Source organism: Alternaria infectoria (assembly GCF_024043175.1).
Source record: "Alternaria infectoria strain BMP 0036 chromosome Unknown scaffold_39, whole genome shotgun sequence".
Classification (NCBI taxonomy): domain Eukaryota; kingdom Fungi; phylum Ascomycota; class Dothideomycetes; order Pleosporales; family Pleosporaceae; genus Alternaria; species Alternaria infectoria.
The window spans coordinates 18,586-37,052 of record NW_026250728.1 but is presented as its reverse complement, the minus strand read 5'-3'; the positions used below and the strand labels follow the sequence as shown (position 1 = coordinate 37,052).

The following is an 18,467-nucleotide window of genomic DNA, read 5'->3' as shown; positions in this document are numbered from 1 at the left end:
AACACACCACCAACGGCGTTACCTTATCAAAAAAAGGACCGAGAGAGGTCTCAACTATGCCCTCGCAAAAGCCTGCAAGCTGCGCTGCACTGCAATGCGGGCTGCAAGTAAGTAGGAATTAGCGGTGCAGACGGACGGCTCGTAGTCACGCAATGCGTTCATGCATAGGCGAGGTGATTGATGTGCGTGCGGCTACATTCGCCCAGACAAAGCTGTTGGCCTGAGAAGGCTGGCTTTGCTCGCTAGTCTAGACGTCATCGTTACTTCACTCATGTACGACATTGTGGAACCCTAGACTCCATCCTGTCTGCGATCTGGTCGTAGTAGATCCTGTTTGCGATCTGGCCGCGATCGGCGGATGGGGGGTGAGGGGTTTGGGCGGCGGATGCAGGGCTGATGGTTATTTCCTCGACCGCGACGTGTCATGCCGTGGTCACAACATCACCACAGTCTGTCAATGTCGGCCTCGCAGAGATGCTTCGCAGAATTTATGAAACTATAGATTCATCTGTTTATGCCGTTTGTTTTTGCAAGCATTGAGGCATTGCTGGCACCTGTAGCTGGTAGCAGCCGGGTACCGTCGCCGCGCCGAGGCGCTCAGGACCCACCAGCACTGAAACTCGCGATTCATAAGATTGCAACGCGTCATGTACCAAGTTATGATGCCTTCTTCTAGCCAACGCATCGTGTGATTTCGATGCCGTCCTGTGCTCGTCAGTAAATGCGCGTGAGAGACGGCCGGCGCTCCAACTCACAGGTACGCCCGTTGGCTCGTAGCTGTTTACCAGCTTGCTCTCGTACTTGAGATTCGGGTTGCCTTTGCTCTCGCTGAACTTGGCCTTGCCGTATCTCTTCTCGTACATCTTGACGTTCGTCTCAGCAATGCCGCTGAGGTTTGTCTGACCACCCTCTCCAGCCTCCTTGACCTTCTCCTCAACGCTCGACCTGACATACTTCAAGTACGGCGGATTTCCAGGCTTGATGACATTGTCTGCTGCCAGCACGGAGCCTTTTGTGACCAGGCCAAGCTCCTCGCAGAGCTTCAGGTCTGTTGTGTAGGCAGGCTTGTAGTGGTCCAGGAACATGAGATCGACTTGCTTCAGTTGGCCCGATGCTGCCAGCCGCGCAATGCCTTCGTCGCTTGAGCCCACAATTACCTTTACAAGGTCGGTGAGGCCTGCAAGGTCGACCAAAGACATGATGACAGCCGCAAAGGCGGGATCGCGCTCGAAGCTGAAGTATCGCTCGCCGCCTGCTTTTCGTACAGCATCTGCGAAAAGAATACATGAATAGCCTACGTAGCCGCCGAGCTCGACCTACGTGCTGTTAGGGGTGTAATTCGAGTGCAGGGACATTCATACCATGGTTTTTGGCTTTACTTCCGCGATCAAGTCCGTGACAATGCGGCCCTTGTCCTCTCCCACATTCATGAGATACTTCTTTGTGCGTCCATACTCGTCAATGGCTGCCAGAACATGTTCTGGTGATCCTCGTATCTTCTCGATGTTGGGATGTGAATAGACGAAGTGCAGGAGCTCGATTTCGCGCCCATCGTCGAAAAACGCACCCTCCTCCTCTTGCGCTGCATATGCTTTGCTTTGATCAAAGCTGCCCATTGTTGCTGTTGTTCAATGGCAATCTGAAATTGTGCGGACAGTCGTAAGCTCGACGCGTCCGAGCTACCACAGTTGCCCCTCAACGCGTCCGGTCTAGTGCGGGGCTGTGATCAGTAATGACGAAATACATGCAGGAACATGTACGAGTGGCGCTTAGTCCATTCGACTGCTTTAGCACCCAATCTGCCTCCGTGGAGGCGTCTAGATGTCACTCCTTATGTTAGCACATTAGCAATTGACATCGCGCAAATTGCTTTTCCTGCAAAACCCCATTATTGAGGGTGGGATGCCAATGTAGGTGTGACGCCGTATCCTGCCTTTTCCATGCCACACTCCCGTGTACGCGTCAAAGCGCCCTTGGCACCGGTTGAGGCGAGTTCGCACTATGCCATGCGGATACGCGACGCTCATGTGGGGCGGTTCATTGGTGCATACACGGTCCTGTATAGTGTTGACGTTGAGTTGGGTGTGGCTGTCGTCAACGATCTAGAGCTCGCTTTGTCCGCTAACCGACTACGGAGCCACAAGGACTTGCCATGACAACGTACGCTTACCTCTACCAGGCAATATACCTCAACGATCCTGGATCCGCCAAACTCTATCTACCCGAAGCGGGAACTAGAATCGAAAAGATCTCGCTGAATGTCACAATTTTCCAGCTTGTCCCTGGACTGAGGGGTAAGAAAGTGCCGCTGTATGGCTACCGGTAGCGCACTATCAGCCCTGCGCACACACTGCACCTCTTCTGACTCGCTGGCAAATGAGGACTCTGCCACCATCTGCCACAGAGCGTCAGCAATCGAACGATGTGAATCCTGAAGTGGATATGAGGTGATTTCAATGGCTGCCCCGCAGTTGTATGTAGTGTATCTCATTCACTCCACCACGGGAGAGACTCCGTTGTTGGCACTAGATGGGTTCGCGGCTTGTGCTACGCCGAGTTCGTCCTTGGCCGAAGGCAAGTAGGATGGTTCTGCTGTGCCCAAGCCCGCAAAAACCCATGTTGCATGAGTAAAGTGCATATCCCATGTGCCGGAACCGGGTTTTACCGCTGGGAGGGCAATGTTGTTGAAGTCATTTCATCATGGCTGGCCAGTAGGAGCCTAGTTTGGCTCGAAGTGAAGTGGCACCAAGTCCAAACAACAAGGGATCCACGAGTGGCCGCATCATGAACGAGAATAATGCGTATGGTTGACGTTGTCTGGAGCGCTGCCGACCTTTGAGAGCCAATGGAGGCAGAGCGTGTACCGCGAGCTATGTGAGTAGTCCCAGACGATATCGGTCTGTCGCCATTTATATAGAGCAGTCCTGTGTACGCAGACCCCGCAGAACTCAACGTATCTCATTCACACCTTTTCCACCTCTTTTCACCATGTCAGACCTCAAAGCTTCCGTTGTCGAGACCCAAAACGGCTTCCACGTCGAGGGATACGAGAAGATCGAATATGACTTCACCTTCCTCGATGGCGTCTTCAACCCTGCCAACAACAACCTGGCTAAGTGCTACGAGCGTTGGGGCCGCTGCCTGGCTGTCATGGATCTTAACATCTACAACGTCTATGGCGACGAGATGCAAAAGTACTTCGACCACTACAACCTGCCCCTGACGATCCACAAGACCATGATCGGCGAAAAGGCCAAGTCCATGGAGACTCTCCTGAGCATTGTTGACTCGATGACCGACTTTGGCATCATCCGAAAGGAGCCCGTACTTGTCGTGGTATGTTCTCCACCCCGAATGACGTGTTGCAGAATGCTGACCTATCGCAGGGTGGTGGTTTGGTGACTGACGTTGCTGGGTAAAAAATAGCTCTAAGGCACTCTGGCCTGACTGCGCTGTAGGAATGGAGTTAACTCGTGACCTAGATTTGCTTGCGCGGCATACCGAAGAAATACCAACTTCATCCGTATCCCAACCACCGTCATTGGCCTGATCGATGCCAGTGTCAGCATCAAGGTCGCCGTCAACTACGGCAACTACAAGAACCGTCTCGGAGCGTACCATGCCCCGATGCACACATTCCTCGACTTCTCTTTCTTGAAGACCCTGCCAGAGGGCCAAGTACGAAACGGTTTCGCAGAGTTGATCAAGATTTCGACCTGCGCCCACAAGCCAACATTTGACCTGCTGGACAAGTACTGTGAGAAGCTAATCACTTCTCGGTTCGGTCGTGAGGGCAACGACAAGGAGGTTCTCCAGGCAGCGGATGAGATCAACCGTGCTGGTATCCACGAGATGTTGAAGCTCGAGACGCCCAACCTCCACGAGATCGGTCTCGACCGTGTCATTGCCTACGGTCACACCTGGAGTCCGCTCCACGAAGTAATGTTACCGCACCCTAAGCACGTTGCCTTTGCTGACTCTTCCGAAGCTTTCACCCAAGGTTCCGCTCCGTCACGGACATGCCATCTCCATCGACATGGCCTACTCGGCGACATTGGCAAACCAGCGCGGTCTCCTCAGCGACGAGGAGCACAGGAGGCTGTTGAACCTGTTCTCCAGGGCTGGTCTGTCCATGGACCACGAGCTGTTCGACGAGGACATGCTCGACAAGGCCACCAAGGCTATCCTGAAGACTCGTGACGGTCTGCTCCGTGCTGCCGTGCCCAACCCTATCGGTACCTGCGTGTTCCTGAACGACGTCTCTCCCGAGGAGATGAACAAGGCTCTGCGACGACACAAGGAGCTGATGAAGGAGTACCCTCGCGAGGGCGCCGGTCTCGACGCCTTTGTCGATGCCTCCGACACTGGATATACCATGAACGACAAGCCCATCGAGGATGCTATGCACGAGTCGAAGAAGACTATGAACGGCATGAGCAATGGCGCGGTCAACGGTACTGCCAAGGGCCAGGCGAACGGTCCTCCCCAAGGTCTCCAGGAGGTCATGGCCAACGGGTACGAGAACGGATACAAGAACTAGGCGCGACATAGCTGCGAATAAGTCCGACTAGGCAAGCGCATGTCCGACGGTTGCGATGACTAGAATGTGAAAGCGGTTGTTTGAAGCGGCGGCACTGTCTCCAGGCCGCAGTGGTGGATCGCGACATGCTTCAAGCTCATCAGCTTCCCCAAAATGAAAAAAACAATTCACTCTACACAATACTCTATGGCCTTTGACTCTGTGAAACATGTTGTGGCCCGTGGGACGGGTGAGTGCGCGGCGGTGTCGATGTGTGCAGTCGAATGAAGTGGGCACTGAAGATACGTTACGCGGTTCTCGATTGGGTGTTGCGGTTGCGCCATGGTCTTTTCTGCAGCATCATGCCGTCGCCAGTGTTGGTGTTGGTGGGCCGCACGCCTCGTCGCCCTCGTCGCTGTTGCCGCTCCATCGCACGGTGGTGCCCGTGCCCGGAAAACCCTTCTGCCCGTGCACCGGCTTGGCGCCCCCACACGTCAGTATAAAAACTCTGCGCCCCTCGTCCTCCTTTATCGCTCCTTGATCAAAAAATACAAACGATCCCAGCCACGACTATCAGAACATCTCTGTCTTTTAGTTGCCAGTCACTACGGTGGCGTGGGATCGGAGAGCGATACTCCTGTAGGAAGCTGCTTTCTCGTTGGGTCGTCTTCAGTGATGGCGATGAGTCTGCGGTGTCGATTTATTTGGAGGACATACCCATGTCTCGTGCATGCGTTATGAGTGTGATGTACTTGTCAGTCTGTCATGGTTGCTCTGACTCTTTGATTCCATGGCTCGTCGTTGTTGGATTCGTGACCTTTAGCCCTATGTCATCGTGCACGGAGTTGGCGAAGAGGTCTGCAAGGTTCAGAAGCAAGAAAGAGACAGAGCACGACACGGAAGTCATTAATGTCAATTGACTATTTGTCGTCGTTATCTATCATGCCCGAGTGTCATGATCGTAATGGCACCCGTTTGCTGTGCATAAATCATCTGGTAGAATGGTCTAGCCTCGGCTGACCCATGGCCTTCTATGGGATCGCAACCTTTACGTCGTCTTCGTACTCCACGTCTTTGATGCCATCCTTTGTTATGACCTTGACCAGTACGCCCTTGAAATCGATTGGAAGACGTCGCTTCAGCTCCTCGGTGCACATACGCAGGATCTTCATGCCTTGTTCGTAGTCGATGTCAGGATGGTGATGCTTGTCGAGCAGAGAGAGGCAGTAGTACCTGGCAGTACCGTGTTAGCATGGGCCTGAACGTGCGAGAGGTGCTGCATTGGAGAGGGCAGCGGGTGGGACGTACTGTGCGTATCCATGTGCGGCGTATGGGAGCGGTGCTTGACTCGCCAAGTAGTCGATCCAGTAGAGAGTTGGCTTGTCGGCAATCGTGTCGTATCCACCCAGGAGCAAGTTGACCGTGTACGGTTTTCTTGATCGCAGCGCCGACGCCAGTTCTCCTCGGACGAAGTTGGCAGTTGCAGCGGGTGACAGCTCCATGTTGTTGCGCATCGAGTATAATTGTACGTTTGCCTGGATGTATTCGGCGAATTGGACTGCACCACCGTCAGCTACCGCTAGTCGCCGTGGCCGCTCCTGTCATACCCGTATCGCCGGCTTCTCCAGAGAATGCCATCAGCGTGTGTGTGTTGAGTACTCGGGTCTTGTCGTCAGACGCCTTGAGGATGGTGGCGCCACGCATGGCGGCTTTGGAGGCGGCGATGAGGGTAAAGTCCTTGCCGGTGATTCCTAGCAAGACCTCCCTGTGCAAGAGTCAGTATCCAGATAGCGCGTCTTGTGAACGACGTACATGGTGATGAGCTTGGGGTGGTGGCTGTGGGGAGGGAAGGCGACTGTCGTCGGGCGTGGACAGGCGGGCGGGGAGGCGTAAGATCAGGCAACGTCAGCGTCCGGATTCACGGTCGTGGTGGTTCAGCGGCAAGGACCGTTTGGTGTGGTTATGGCTGTGGTGGTGTTGACGCCGCACGCGAAGGCAGCTCCCAGCGTCGCGGCTGCCGTACACATGAAGCTTGGGCCAGCTCGGCCTTGGCAGGACTGGACTCGTCGCGCACCCGCTGTGCCCATATGTCGCCTGCACAGTCGCAACGTCTACAGTGAACTGCTCGAATACAAGCCACGGCTACGTGTGCTTGAGCTTTTCCTCCGCCGCCCTTCAGATGATACACAGACGGCCGCGCATGACTTTACCGGTACCCCCGAGGCACCATGAAACCTGTGACAGACGCGGCAGGTCGGTCTTCTATAGAACAGAGAGGAGTGTACAATGTATTAATATTCTATGTAGAGAGAGGAACCCCTAGTATATATAGTAGAGAGGTAACGCTAGTAAGTAAATATATAGTAAATAAGTAGATTATATATATAAATACTTAACTAACAGCCTCTCTAAATTCTAACTTAGAATATACACTATCTATATAATAAGAGATACTTAGAGTACTATAAATAGTATTAAACTTTATAGAGTCTAACGCTTTTATAAGTATATTAGCTAGATTTACTTTACTACTAATCTATATAATAGTAATATTACTATTATAAATATATTTATAAAGAAAATAGTAATAAATATTAATATATTTACTATATTAATAGAACTTAGAATTCTTTAATAGCTTAATAGTAAACTTATTATTAATATAAATAAAAATATTATTAAAATAAAAATCTATATATAAGTTATTAATAAATTCTTTAATTTATAATACTTTTTTAACTATTTTAAAAAGAGCTATATATTTAGCTTTATATATAGAAAGAGTAGTAACTTTCTAAATACCTAAAGACTATAATACTAGTTCTTTAGTAAGAGTAAAAATATATTCTATAGTAAAGTAATAAGTATTAAAATAACTAGCTTAGTTAAAGTTATAGTAGCTAAGTAGCTAGATATTACTTTTATAATAAGTAATATCTATATTAGTAGTATACTATATATATATATAAGCGCGTGTAAGAGTATTAAAGTAAGTCTAGTTAAAGTTAGTATTATACTAGCTATAAAGAGAAGTAGTATATATAAGATTAATTTATATTATAGTAGAAAAGTAATTAAGTAAACTAAATTTCTAGAAGTACTTCTTATAGAATTATACTCTAGTAATAGTATTCTTTTTTTAATAAAGCTTATTATAATAGTTATAAAAAGTCTATATAGATAGAAAGTTATAGAAACTAAAATAGTCTAGTAGATATTAAATATACTTAGCTTAATAGATCTTAATAGTACTTTATATATATTTAATATATATACTAAAGTAAAAAGTGTTAGAATTCTTAGATATAATAGTTATTACGTCTAGAAGTATAGAAATAAATAGAAAATAAATTATTATATTATAAGCTTACTTAGAAAGCTCTTTTAAGTAGTAAAGCTTCTAAGAGCTTATCTTAATCTATACTAGTATAATTACGTATAATACTTTATAAGAGTATCTAGAGATGTGTTCTATAATACACTCTCTAAGTAGTCTATAAGAGCTAGCTATATAGTTATAGTAAGCTTTTCTTATTATAGTAAAAAATACTATTTATATACTTATTAGAGTATATATAGCGCTAAGAGCTTACTTAGCGTATACGCGCTAATTATAATATTACTAAAAATTTTTTAATTAGCTAAATACTCTTTATCTCTTATCTAAAATAAAAGTAAGTATCTTTAATTTTTACTTAGTATACTTACTAACTTTAGTAGCGTACTAAATTTTATTAATTCTATTAAGTATACCTTTACTAAACTATTTCTAAGCTTACTAATACTATATTATATAGTAGAAATAAGTATAAGTATAAAAATAGCTATTCTTCTAAGAATAAGTAGTTTAGTTTTAGTTTTATAAGCGCCTCTAAAGTAACTATATTAAGCTTTAGCTACGTAAGTTTATTTAAAGTAACTTTTTTAAGTTTTAGTTATATAAGCGCGTTAAAAGCTAAGCTATTAAGCTCTAATACCTCTAACTTTAAGTACTTAGCTATACTTTTTAAGAAGAATAACTAGAAGCGCCTTAATAAGCTACTTAGTTACTCTAGTAGCTTATCTAAGTATAGTTTTTCTAGTAATAAGTAGAGCTTTACCTCTACTAGTGCTTCTACTATTACTTATAACTTATTTATTACTCTAACTTATACTTCTAATAAAAGTAATCTATTTACTAATTAAGAGTATCTAGATAATATTACGTATTATAATAAGTAGAAGACCTAGAAGTGTTATAGATTAAACCTACAACTCTACCTAATTAGGCCTAGCGTAGTATAAGTAAGAAACATTAAAATCTTACGTATATAGCTATTTATTTAATAATATAGTATTTTATAAGTAATATAATCTTATTCTATATATCTATTATACTATACTACGTTTAAAGCCTACTTATACCTAGACTCTACGCTCTACTCTATTAAGTTATATTATAATTAGTTATAATAATAATAATAACTATGTATAACTTATACACGCTAAAGAAGCTCTAACACTATTATAGTAATTGCGCTTAAGCGTATAAATTAGATATATATACTTTTTTAGAAATAACGCTATTAAGGCGTAGTACTAGTAATAATAGATTAGTAGAGCTTTACTATATAACTATAGAGTAGAACTTATAAGCTAGTTAGTTAAGTACTACTAAAAGTATACTAAAGCACTAGAGCTGTAAAGACATAAGAGAGGCCTAGAGAAGCTTACTAAAAGCCTACTACTATAATAGTTAGAATTTATTAATAGAGAATATTATAGAAGTGTTAAGCTTAGTTATATAAATAATATTAGATTATAGAGTTAGTAGAGAACTAGCTTATTCTACTAGTAAATAAAAAGGTAGTAAACACTTAAGTAAGTAGACGTAGTATACGCAGTTAACAACGTAACTTTATAATACCTATCTACATTCTATATATATATATATAGGTTATTACTATATTAGGCTTTAACACTCTAGGCGCTTTCTCTATAAGCCTTAGCTTTAGTAAAGACACTAGCTAATTCTAGACTATTATAGATAATATCTAAGAAAGTATAAGGCCTCTACTATAGCTACTAATATATAATTAGCAACGTAAAAGCTTAATCTTTCTACTTCTACTAACTATAGACGCTAAGTCTAGATAGTAATATAAAAGCTTCTTCTAAGTATTCTACCTATAACTCTTCTATCTATTAGAATTAGATAGTAGTTATAAAGAACCTAATATTCTAGATAATAATAATAAGTACATCTATATTAAGATTAGTAACATTACTATAGAAGTATTATAGAATAACTTATATAAGGCACGTATTCTCTTCTATAATAGTAACGCTAAGCTCTATAACTAGGTTAAGTTATAATAATATAATAACTCTGCTAATAATAGTAAAACTAATATTACTTTATTTATAATCTAGGTAGGTTAAAACTACTCTAATAATAATAGTATATATTATAGTATAACTATCTCTACTATTACTAACGTAGAGAACTTCTATAAATAAGTAGTAGACTAGCTCTATAACTAGCACTTCTATATTACTAGACTTCTTACTATCTTGCGCAACACTACTTATACTATTAAGCTTAAGAACTAGCGTATTAAGAAGCTTTCTAACACTATTAATTAGTTCTAGACTATTAATAAAGTTAGTAGTAACGTCTATTAGGCTAAGTGTATAGAGCTTAAGCTTCTATAGAAGACTATAACTTAGCTATAGACTTCTATTACCTTAGATACTAGTAAGATTAGTAGTAATCTAATATATAAGGTAATAGTCTTAGAGCGTAACGCTACTCTTCTAGAGATTAATAAGCTTAAGAAATATATTAAAAGCATAGTTAAATATAGCACCTTTAATACTATATATAAGAAGTTTACTAAAGCTAATAATAATACTAACGTATAGTATAGAAAGTATTAGCGTAAGTATAAGAACCTTAACACTACTTATAATAATATTAAGAACTTACGTAAAGCTAAAGACTAATAGCTTTAGTATTTCTAATAGTAGCTTAACTAGGCTGCGCTTAACTTATAGAGCGCGTAGTGTAAAGCTAAGTAGTACTTTATAAAGCTATAGCACTATAAGTCTAACTATAAGCTTTATTTAATTCTATAGTATAACTACTAGAATTATCTAGACTCTTACTAAGACTACTTTAGCACTTTAGGTTAAGAGCGTTCTAACTCTAACTAAGAGTGTCTAGACTTCTATTAGAAGTAAAACACTAATAACTAATATACTTAATAGAGTACCTCTCTACTATATAATTCTTAGAACGCACACGTTACGCGTAATTATTTCTTCTAGAACCTAGAATAGCTTTCTTACTAGTTATTAGCTTTCTTCTCTCTATAAGCTCTAAATCTATATAAAGCTACTCTACTAGGCCTTTATACCTTCTTACTACCTCTAATAGGCTCTCTAGGTAGTGTCTACCTACCTAGAATAGCCTCTACCTTCTATAAGATGCCTAATATCTCTAAGTTCTATAGTAACTCTAACTAGAACTATAAGTAATAGTAGAAGATAGCTATAGATAAGTGCCTTACTATCTCTAATAAGTCTCTATATATTAGCTATCTAAAGCGCTATATTATAGGTAAAGCCTAGCCTATTATCTAGAAGATAAAGGTAACCTAGTTTACTAATTACCTTAACGCACTTAATAGTACCTACTTTATTTATAACTAGTTTAGAGAAGCTAAGACTTTACTTATAGATAGTAGTCTACACTAGAAGCTAGGTAAGACCTTTACTACCTAGTAAGCCTACTTTCTAGGTATAGCTAATATTCTTTATACCTACTCTATGTATACTCTTATTAAGAAAGCTTAGAGTCTTATAAATACTTATCTTAGTAATATAATAGCTACTATACCTAATAACTATAAAACTCTTATAGAGTTTTTCTACTACGTCTATAGCGTTAATAAAGCTATATAGAATATTAACCTAGATAAGACTACTACTACTACGTCTACTATAACTAAAACTTACTAATAGATACTAAGTAACTAGTTACTAGAGCGTAAGTAGTAGTCTAACTACTACACTAAGTGTAAGGTCTAGAACGCATATATAGTAGAGAATAAGAAGAAGTATAAAGATAATAATATCTACTATAAGTGTAGTAAGTAAGAATATACTTAATATAATAAGAAGACACTATATTAGAGTAAGCCTATTACACTATCTAGTAAAATTCTATTCTTAGTAGCTCTTAACATTAATAGTAACGTTAAAGATATTAATAATATTATTAATAATAATAAGATAGATAAGAAGAATTTTTAGATACTTCTAATTAAAATTATAAGTAGAAGTAAGACTAGTAAATATTAGCTAAGACCTTATAACGCTAAGTCTAGTAGAGTAAAGTCTAGAAGCTTACTACTATCTTCTATATTAGTAGCAAGATATAAAGAATATATTATATCTCTACTGCTGCTGTTTACAGCCTCTAGGCTAATATTAGTTATTAACTTAACTTTTACTATAGCTTAAAGCAATAATTAGATTTCTAGTAAAGAAACTCTACTTTAGTTAACACTAGCGCAAGCGCTTACTTTATTAGCTAAGTATAGATTAAGTAGTAGTATTACACTATATTTACTATTACTAAACTAATTTAACTAGCTCTAGCTAATAGTAAGAAAGTTATACGCCTTACTTACGCTGCTAATATTACTATTAAGTATAGTAATTATATTACTATAACTCTATATTATGTTATAAACCTAAGAAAATACAATATTATACTAGAGATAAACTAGCTTAACTATTATAAGCCTATTCTAAGCTTTAGCTTATCTTACTCTATAACGTTTAACTATAAGAACTATAAAGTTAACTACCTTAAGAATAGTCTCTAGAATATAGTTTATAAAGATTATCTTTCTACTAGCTCTATCTATAAGGTAGCGCCTAAGAATACGCTATCTAAAAATCTTAAAATCTTCTTTATTAGCGCTAAAGCTACGTTACTTATAGTAACTAAGAACTCTAGCTCTATTATATAGTTAGAGCTACACTACTTTAATAAAGTTAAGTAGCCTAAGAATTCTTACACTAATAACTATAACTTATAGTCTTTTAAAGAATAAGTTACTAGTTTTACCTCTATTACTTAGATAGATTTTAAGTATTATATAGCTAAGATAGAGCGTCTGTCTATAAGTAAGAAGAAGATTTAAAAGCTAGTTCTAGCTTATATTCTTAATAAGTTCTCTAACTTATTTAGCTTATAGTTAGTAAACGTTCTCTCTTCTTAGCGGCTAGGTATTAACTACACTATTAATATTAAGCCTAGTACTACTACGCCTAAGCTTTATATTTATAGGCTTATCTATAAAGAGACTCTAGCTATAAAGGTATATATTAATAAGATAATTAGAAAGAGCTTTATCTAGCTCTCTACATCTTTATACGCGTTTCTAGTACTAGTTATTAAAAAGCTATTAAGTAGGTTATAGATCTATATTAACTATTAAAAGCTTAATACTATTACCTATAAGAACTATAATACGCTACCTACTATTAAAGAGACTCTTACTTATATAGTAAAGGTATAGATTATAATACTAGTTAATATTATTACTACGTTTAACTCTATAAGAGTAAAGAAAGGCTATAAAGAGAAAATAGCTTTTCTTACCTAGTATAGGCTCTATAAGTACCTAGTAATACCTTTTAGCCTTTATAACGCCTCTAGCACTTTCTAGACCTTTATTAATAAAACTCTTTATAATTACCTTAATATTATTTATATAGCTTACCTTAATAATATTTTTATTTATTTAAATAATAAGAGTAAGTATAAAGACTATATACTTACTATCTTAGAAAAGATTAGTAAAGTAGATATATACTTTAATACTACTAAGTGCGCCTTTTCTATAAAAAGAGTTAGATACCTTAGCTTTATTCTTACTACTAATAGCCTAGAGATAGATCTAAAGAAAGTAGCTACTATTTTAGAGTAGTAAACTCTACGCAATATAAAGAACGTCTAAGCTTTTCTTAGGTTTACTAATTTCTATAGATAATTTATTAAAAGCTTCTTATTAATAGTAAAGTATCTTATAGAGCTTACTAAAGTAGATAGTAAGAAGGCCTTCTTTCTTATACTAGATTTAAAGTTACTAGCGTTCTTCTAGCGTTTAAAGAATACCTTTAAGACTACTAGTATACTTACCTACTTTAACGCTAACCTAGATACCTAGTTAGAAATAAATATATTAGACTTTATTATAGCTGCTATATTATTATAAATATATAAAGATATTCTTTACTCTATTACGTTTATCTTCTATAAGATAAATCTAGCTAAATATAATTATAAAATCTATAATAAGAAGCTTCTTACTATTATCTAGGCCTTTAAAGAGTAGCGCTTTAAATTAGCTAGAATATTAGATCTAGTTAAAGTTCTCTCTAATTACTAAGCCTTATAGACGTTTATAACTAATAAGCGCCTTAATTATTAGTAAGCCTAGTAGGCTAAGTTTCTTTCTAAATTTAATTTTAGTATTATCTACTAACTAGGCTAATAGAGCACTAAGCTAGACGCTCTTACTTAGCAACTAGAAGACCTTCTAGAGAATACTAATAATAACTACTACTAACACTAATAGTAGGTAGTGCTAAAACTATACTAGGTTAACTCTACTCTATAGGTAGTAACTCTTATAAGCTAGTAGAGACTAGATATAAAATACGCTCTATTTCTTATATATTACTACCTCTACTATATTAACTTCTTTATTCTTAATATAGCCTAGCGTATATATAATAATAGTAAGATAGATACTATTTATAAGTATAACGCTATTAATAACGCGCTATATCTTACACTAGTTAACGCGCGCTCTAATAACGTTACTACACTAGAAAAGAAGAAGAATAACGCAGATAATAAACCTACAGCATCTAATATAGGTACTACTAATAACTTAACTAACGCTATATAAGCTACTAGTCTATATAATAGAACGCTTTAGGCTATTATTATAGCTAAATAAGATAGTTAATAATATCTACCTACTAACCTTAGTAACTAAGACTAGTGTTTCTATATTAAGCTTAAGAACTACGCTATTTATAACAGCCTACTATATATCTAAGAGAAGGTTTATATCTCTAACATTAACTAGCTCTATACTTACGTTTTAGACTAAGTCTACTAATTACTCTACGCTAGAGAATATAAAGGTAAGTATAAGATATACGCTAAAGCTACTTACTAGTACTACTAGCTACGTATAATTTATAATATAGCCTAGTATATATAAGCCTATCTTATCTACTACTATACTAAATTACACTACAAAGGTAAATAAAGGCTTCTCTACTCTCTTCTAATACCTAAGAGGTACTAGAGCTTAATTTTAATAGATTATATTACTTACTTACTACTCTATACTAATAATAGATATACTTATAAAAATATTCTTATTATAGTAGACTACCTAAGTAAGAAGAAGAAGTTTATCTCTATTACTAACCTTTATATTAATACTCTTATCTAAGTATTTATTAAGTACGTATAGTAAGAAGAGAGCTACCTAGAGTATATTATATTAGACTAAGGCTCTTAGTTTACTTTCTATTTCTAGATACGTCTATACTAATATTTTAGAATAAAGCCTAAGCTATCTACTGCGTATTATCTAGAGACTAATAGTTAAACTAAGAACGCTAACGCCTTTCTTAAGTAATACCTTAGAGTATATATTAACTATAAGTAAGATAACTAGGCTCTACTACTACCTATAGTAGAATTTAAGGCTAACACTACTATTAATATAAGTACTAGTGTGTTAGCATTTACTATAATAAAGAGTTATATATTCTAATCTAGTATAGAGCTAGTAAAGGCCTTAGACGCGTAACTAACTATATCTACTTAGCGTAACTACCTTAACACTAATAAGTTTACTAAATAACTAAATAAGCTACGTAATTACTTACGTAACTAAATTATTTAGGCGTAGGCTAAATAAGTAGAATACGCTAATAATTACTATATTTCTATACCTAAATTCTAAGTTAGCGATTACGTTATAGTTAACTTCTATAACCTAAGAATAATATAGCCTAACTAGTTATTAGACTTTAAAAACTATAGGCTCTTTTTTATTACTTATATTATTAATAATATAGCTTATAAAGTTGCTCTTACGCTAGGTATATAAGTCTATAATATCTTCTATTCTTAGCTCTTACATTACGTAGAAGAGAATCTACTACCTAGCTAGGTTTAGAATAATAAAGAACCTATTAAGCTTATAGACCTAGACGTTAATAATAATATAAACTACACTATTAAAGCTATCTTAGATAGCTAAATTAATAAATATAAGAAGAACTCTAGTCTAAATAATATAAAGAGCTTACTATAATACTATATATAGTAGGCTAACTACTTAGATAGCCTAGATAACCTATTATAGAAGCTATATATAAATCTTATAGACTTAGCTAACTTAGTTACTAAGTATTACTATTACTAATCTAGTAAACTAGAACTATATATAAAGTTTAGTACGCTAATAGGTAGATAAGACCTCTTAATAATAGCGCTTTATTAGAATAATAATTATAACTAACTATAGCTGCGTAGAACTATTATATTATAAGTAGTTACGTAATACTCTAATATAATACATTACTTATATATTAGAAAGACTATCTCTATATATTATCTTACTATATAACGCTTAACTAGAACTAATACTTATACTATATAACTTACTATATAAGAGGCTTACTAGTGTTACTATTACACTCTCTATAATCTAATAATAGAGTTATTACTACGCTATATTATATAATATTAACTTAGAAATTATAATTCTACTAGACTAGTATTAAGATAAAGATAGTAATAGTCTATAACAGCTTAGACGCGCAGGCTATTATAGAGATACTATATCTACTAGTACACTAACTTTTATAGACTCTATGTTCTACGTTAATAACTACTTTCTTTTTCTAACTATAACTCTAAAGCTACTTAACGCGCTATAATTAAACTAATAAAGGTAATATAGAATAGAGGTTAGAGATAATAATAGTAGAAGCTACTATAGCCTGTATAGCTTTTACGAAATAAGTATTTTCTTTATACTCTAATTTGTAAATATATTAGGTATAATATTACTTTCGCAATATACTAAAAAAGTTAGTTAAAAAGAACTAAGGTAATAGAACTACTCTAAGAAAGAGAGAAAGTAGTGTTATAGATTAAATCTATAACTCTACCTAATTAGGCCTAGCGTAGTATAAGTAAGAAATATTAAAACCTTACGTGTATAGCTATTTATTTAATAACATAGTATTTTATAAGTAATATAATCTTATTCTATATACCTATTATAGAAGTATACTAATACTTAGAAAGCTTATAATTTTAAAGCTAAAAATAAAGTAGAGTATAAGTACTATACTAAGATTATCTATAAGCGCTATATTACTACTTAAGTTTTAGAAAATAAGTAGCGTTTTTATTAGAAGTATAATAAGTAGGTTAAGCGTAATAAAAAGTATAATAAAGAAGCTTTTAAAGCTAAGGTAGTTACTATAGCTAAGCGCGCTAAGTCTAAGAAGAACTATTTTATTAATAAGTAGTACGCTAAAACTAAGTGTCTTAAGGTTTTAATACTAAAGGCTATTAAGCTTTATTAAGAAATATATTCTAAGAAGGTTAGTAAGACTACTATAAAAAAGTATTCTAAAGAGAATATTACTACGCTCTCTTAGAAGCTTTCTAGTAATCTATATAAGTATTAGTTTTAAGTTACTATTATAATTTCTAGTTTCTTAGTTTTTAGTAATACTTACTTTAATATTTTATTCTCTAGTGCTACTTTTAGTTCTATAAGCTCTTCTATTAAGACCTTTACTTCTATAGTCTCTTTCTCTACTACTTTTAAGCTTTCTATTAACGCGTAGAGTAAGCTTCTAGTATCTTAAGAGAGTAGAAAAGTCTATACTAATATTCTTTTCTCTAGTCTAGCTCTAAAGAAGTATAGCTTTATTATTACTAGTAGTAATAAGAGCTCTCTCTTTAATCTAAAGCTCTCTATCTAGTTTTATAACTCTAATATTACTAAGTTATCTACTAAGTATAATAATAAGAAGTATAACTATAAGAAGTATAACTATAAGAAGTATACGTTTAATAATAACTCTAATAATAAAAATAATAAAGCTTTAGTAACTAAGTCTATACGTAAGCGCGCTTTTAAGAAGCTTTTTTTTATTACTACTAGTAAGCTTTATAATATAGTATACCTCTAGTGCTTATAATCTATAAGTACTAGTAAGGCTACTAATTCTCTTTATAAAAAGTGTATAAGTATTAATAAAAGTAAGCTATTTAAGCGCTACCTTACTAATACTAGTAGTAACTATAGATATAATAATATATATATATATACTTTTTTCTAATTTTAAGAAGCTTTACTAACCTCTTTTTAGACCTAAGAATATAGAGAAAGTTACTAAGTGTATAATTAATTAGTTTTGCACTATAGAGTAGAACTTATAGACTAGTTATCTATATAATATTAAGAATAACTTTTACTTTTATAAGCTTATCTATAATTATAATACTACTTTTAAGTAGTACTATAAGTATAGCTATATAATTTAGAGCTATAGTAAAAAGTAAAGCTTTAATATCTTAAAAGTAGAGCGTAACACTAATAAGTCTAAGAATACTTCTAGTATAAAGCGCTCTTAATCTAACTTTAATAATAAAGCTAATAATACTTCTACTTCTAAGTAGCGCTTCTTAAGTAAGTTCTTTTCTAGTACTCTTTTTTTTTACTACTAACTAGGTTTATAGAGCTTTATTCTATAGTTAAGTAAGTTAATTATAATAAAAATACTAACACTAGTAGACTACTTCTTAATAATAAGAATAGAAGCGCTTTTTCTAAGA

The 18,467-nt window shown here is 36.1% G+C and overlaps 3 protein-coding genes across 3 annotated transcripts; 1 reads left to right on the top strand and 2 right to left on the bottom strand.

Annotated features, from left to right (window-relative positions):
* Positions 1 to 672: 672 nt before the first annotated feature.
* Positions 673 to 1,616, bottom strand: J4E92_010580 (uncharacterized protein; the record flags this gene model as incomplete). The annotated part of the gene is made up of 3 exons (XM_051501917.1): positions 673 to 705; positions 756 to 1,316; positions 1,362 to 1,616. The coding sequence occupies 3 exons, from the start codon at positions 1,614 to 1,616 to the stop codon at positions 673 to 675; spliced, it is 849 nt and encodes a 282-aa protein (XP_051347819.1).
* Positions 1,617 to 2,988: 1,372 nt separating this feature from the next.
* On the top strand, positions 2,989 to 4,540 carry J4E92_010579 (uncharacterized protein; the record flags this gene model as incomplete). The annotated part of the gene is made up of 4 exons (XM_051501916.1): positions 2,989 to 3,336; positions 3,387 to 3,415; positions 3,483 to 3,939; positions 3,989 to 4,540. The coding sequence occupies 4 exons, from the start codon at positions 2,989 to 2,991 to the stop codon at positions 4,538 to 4,540; spliced, it is 1,386 nt and encodes a 461-aa protein (XP_051347818.1).
* Positions 4,541 to 5,550: 1,010 nt separating this feature from the next.
* Positions 5,551 to 6,223, bottom strand: PCB4 (putative proteasome subunit beta type-4; the record flags this gene model as incomplete). The annotated part of the gene is made up of 3 exons (XM_051501915.1): positions 5,551 to 5,752; positions 5,828 to 6,077; positions 6,127 to 6,223. The coding sequence occupies 3 exons, from the start codon at positions 6,221 to 6,223 to the stop codon at positions 5,551 to 5,553; spliced, it is 549 nt and encodes a 182-aa protein (XP_051347817.1).
* Between the last annotated feature and the right edge of the window lie 12,244 nt (positions 6,224 to 18,467).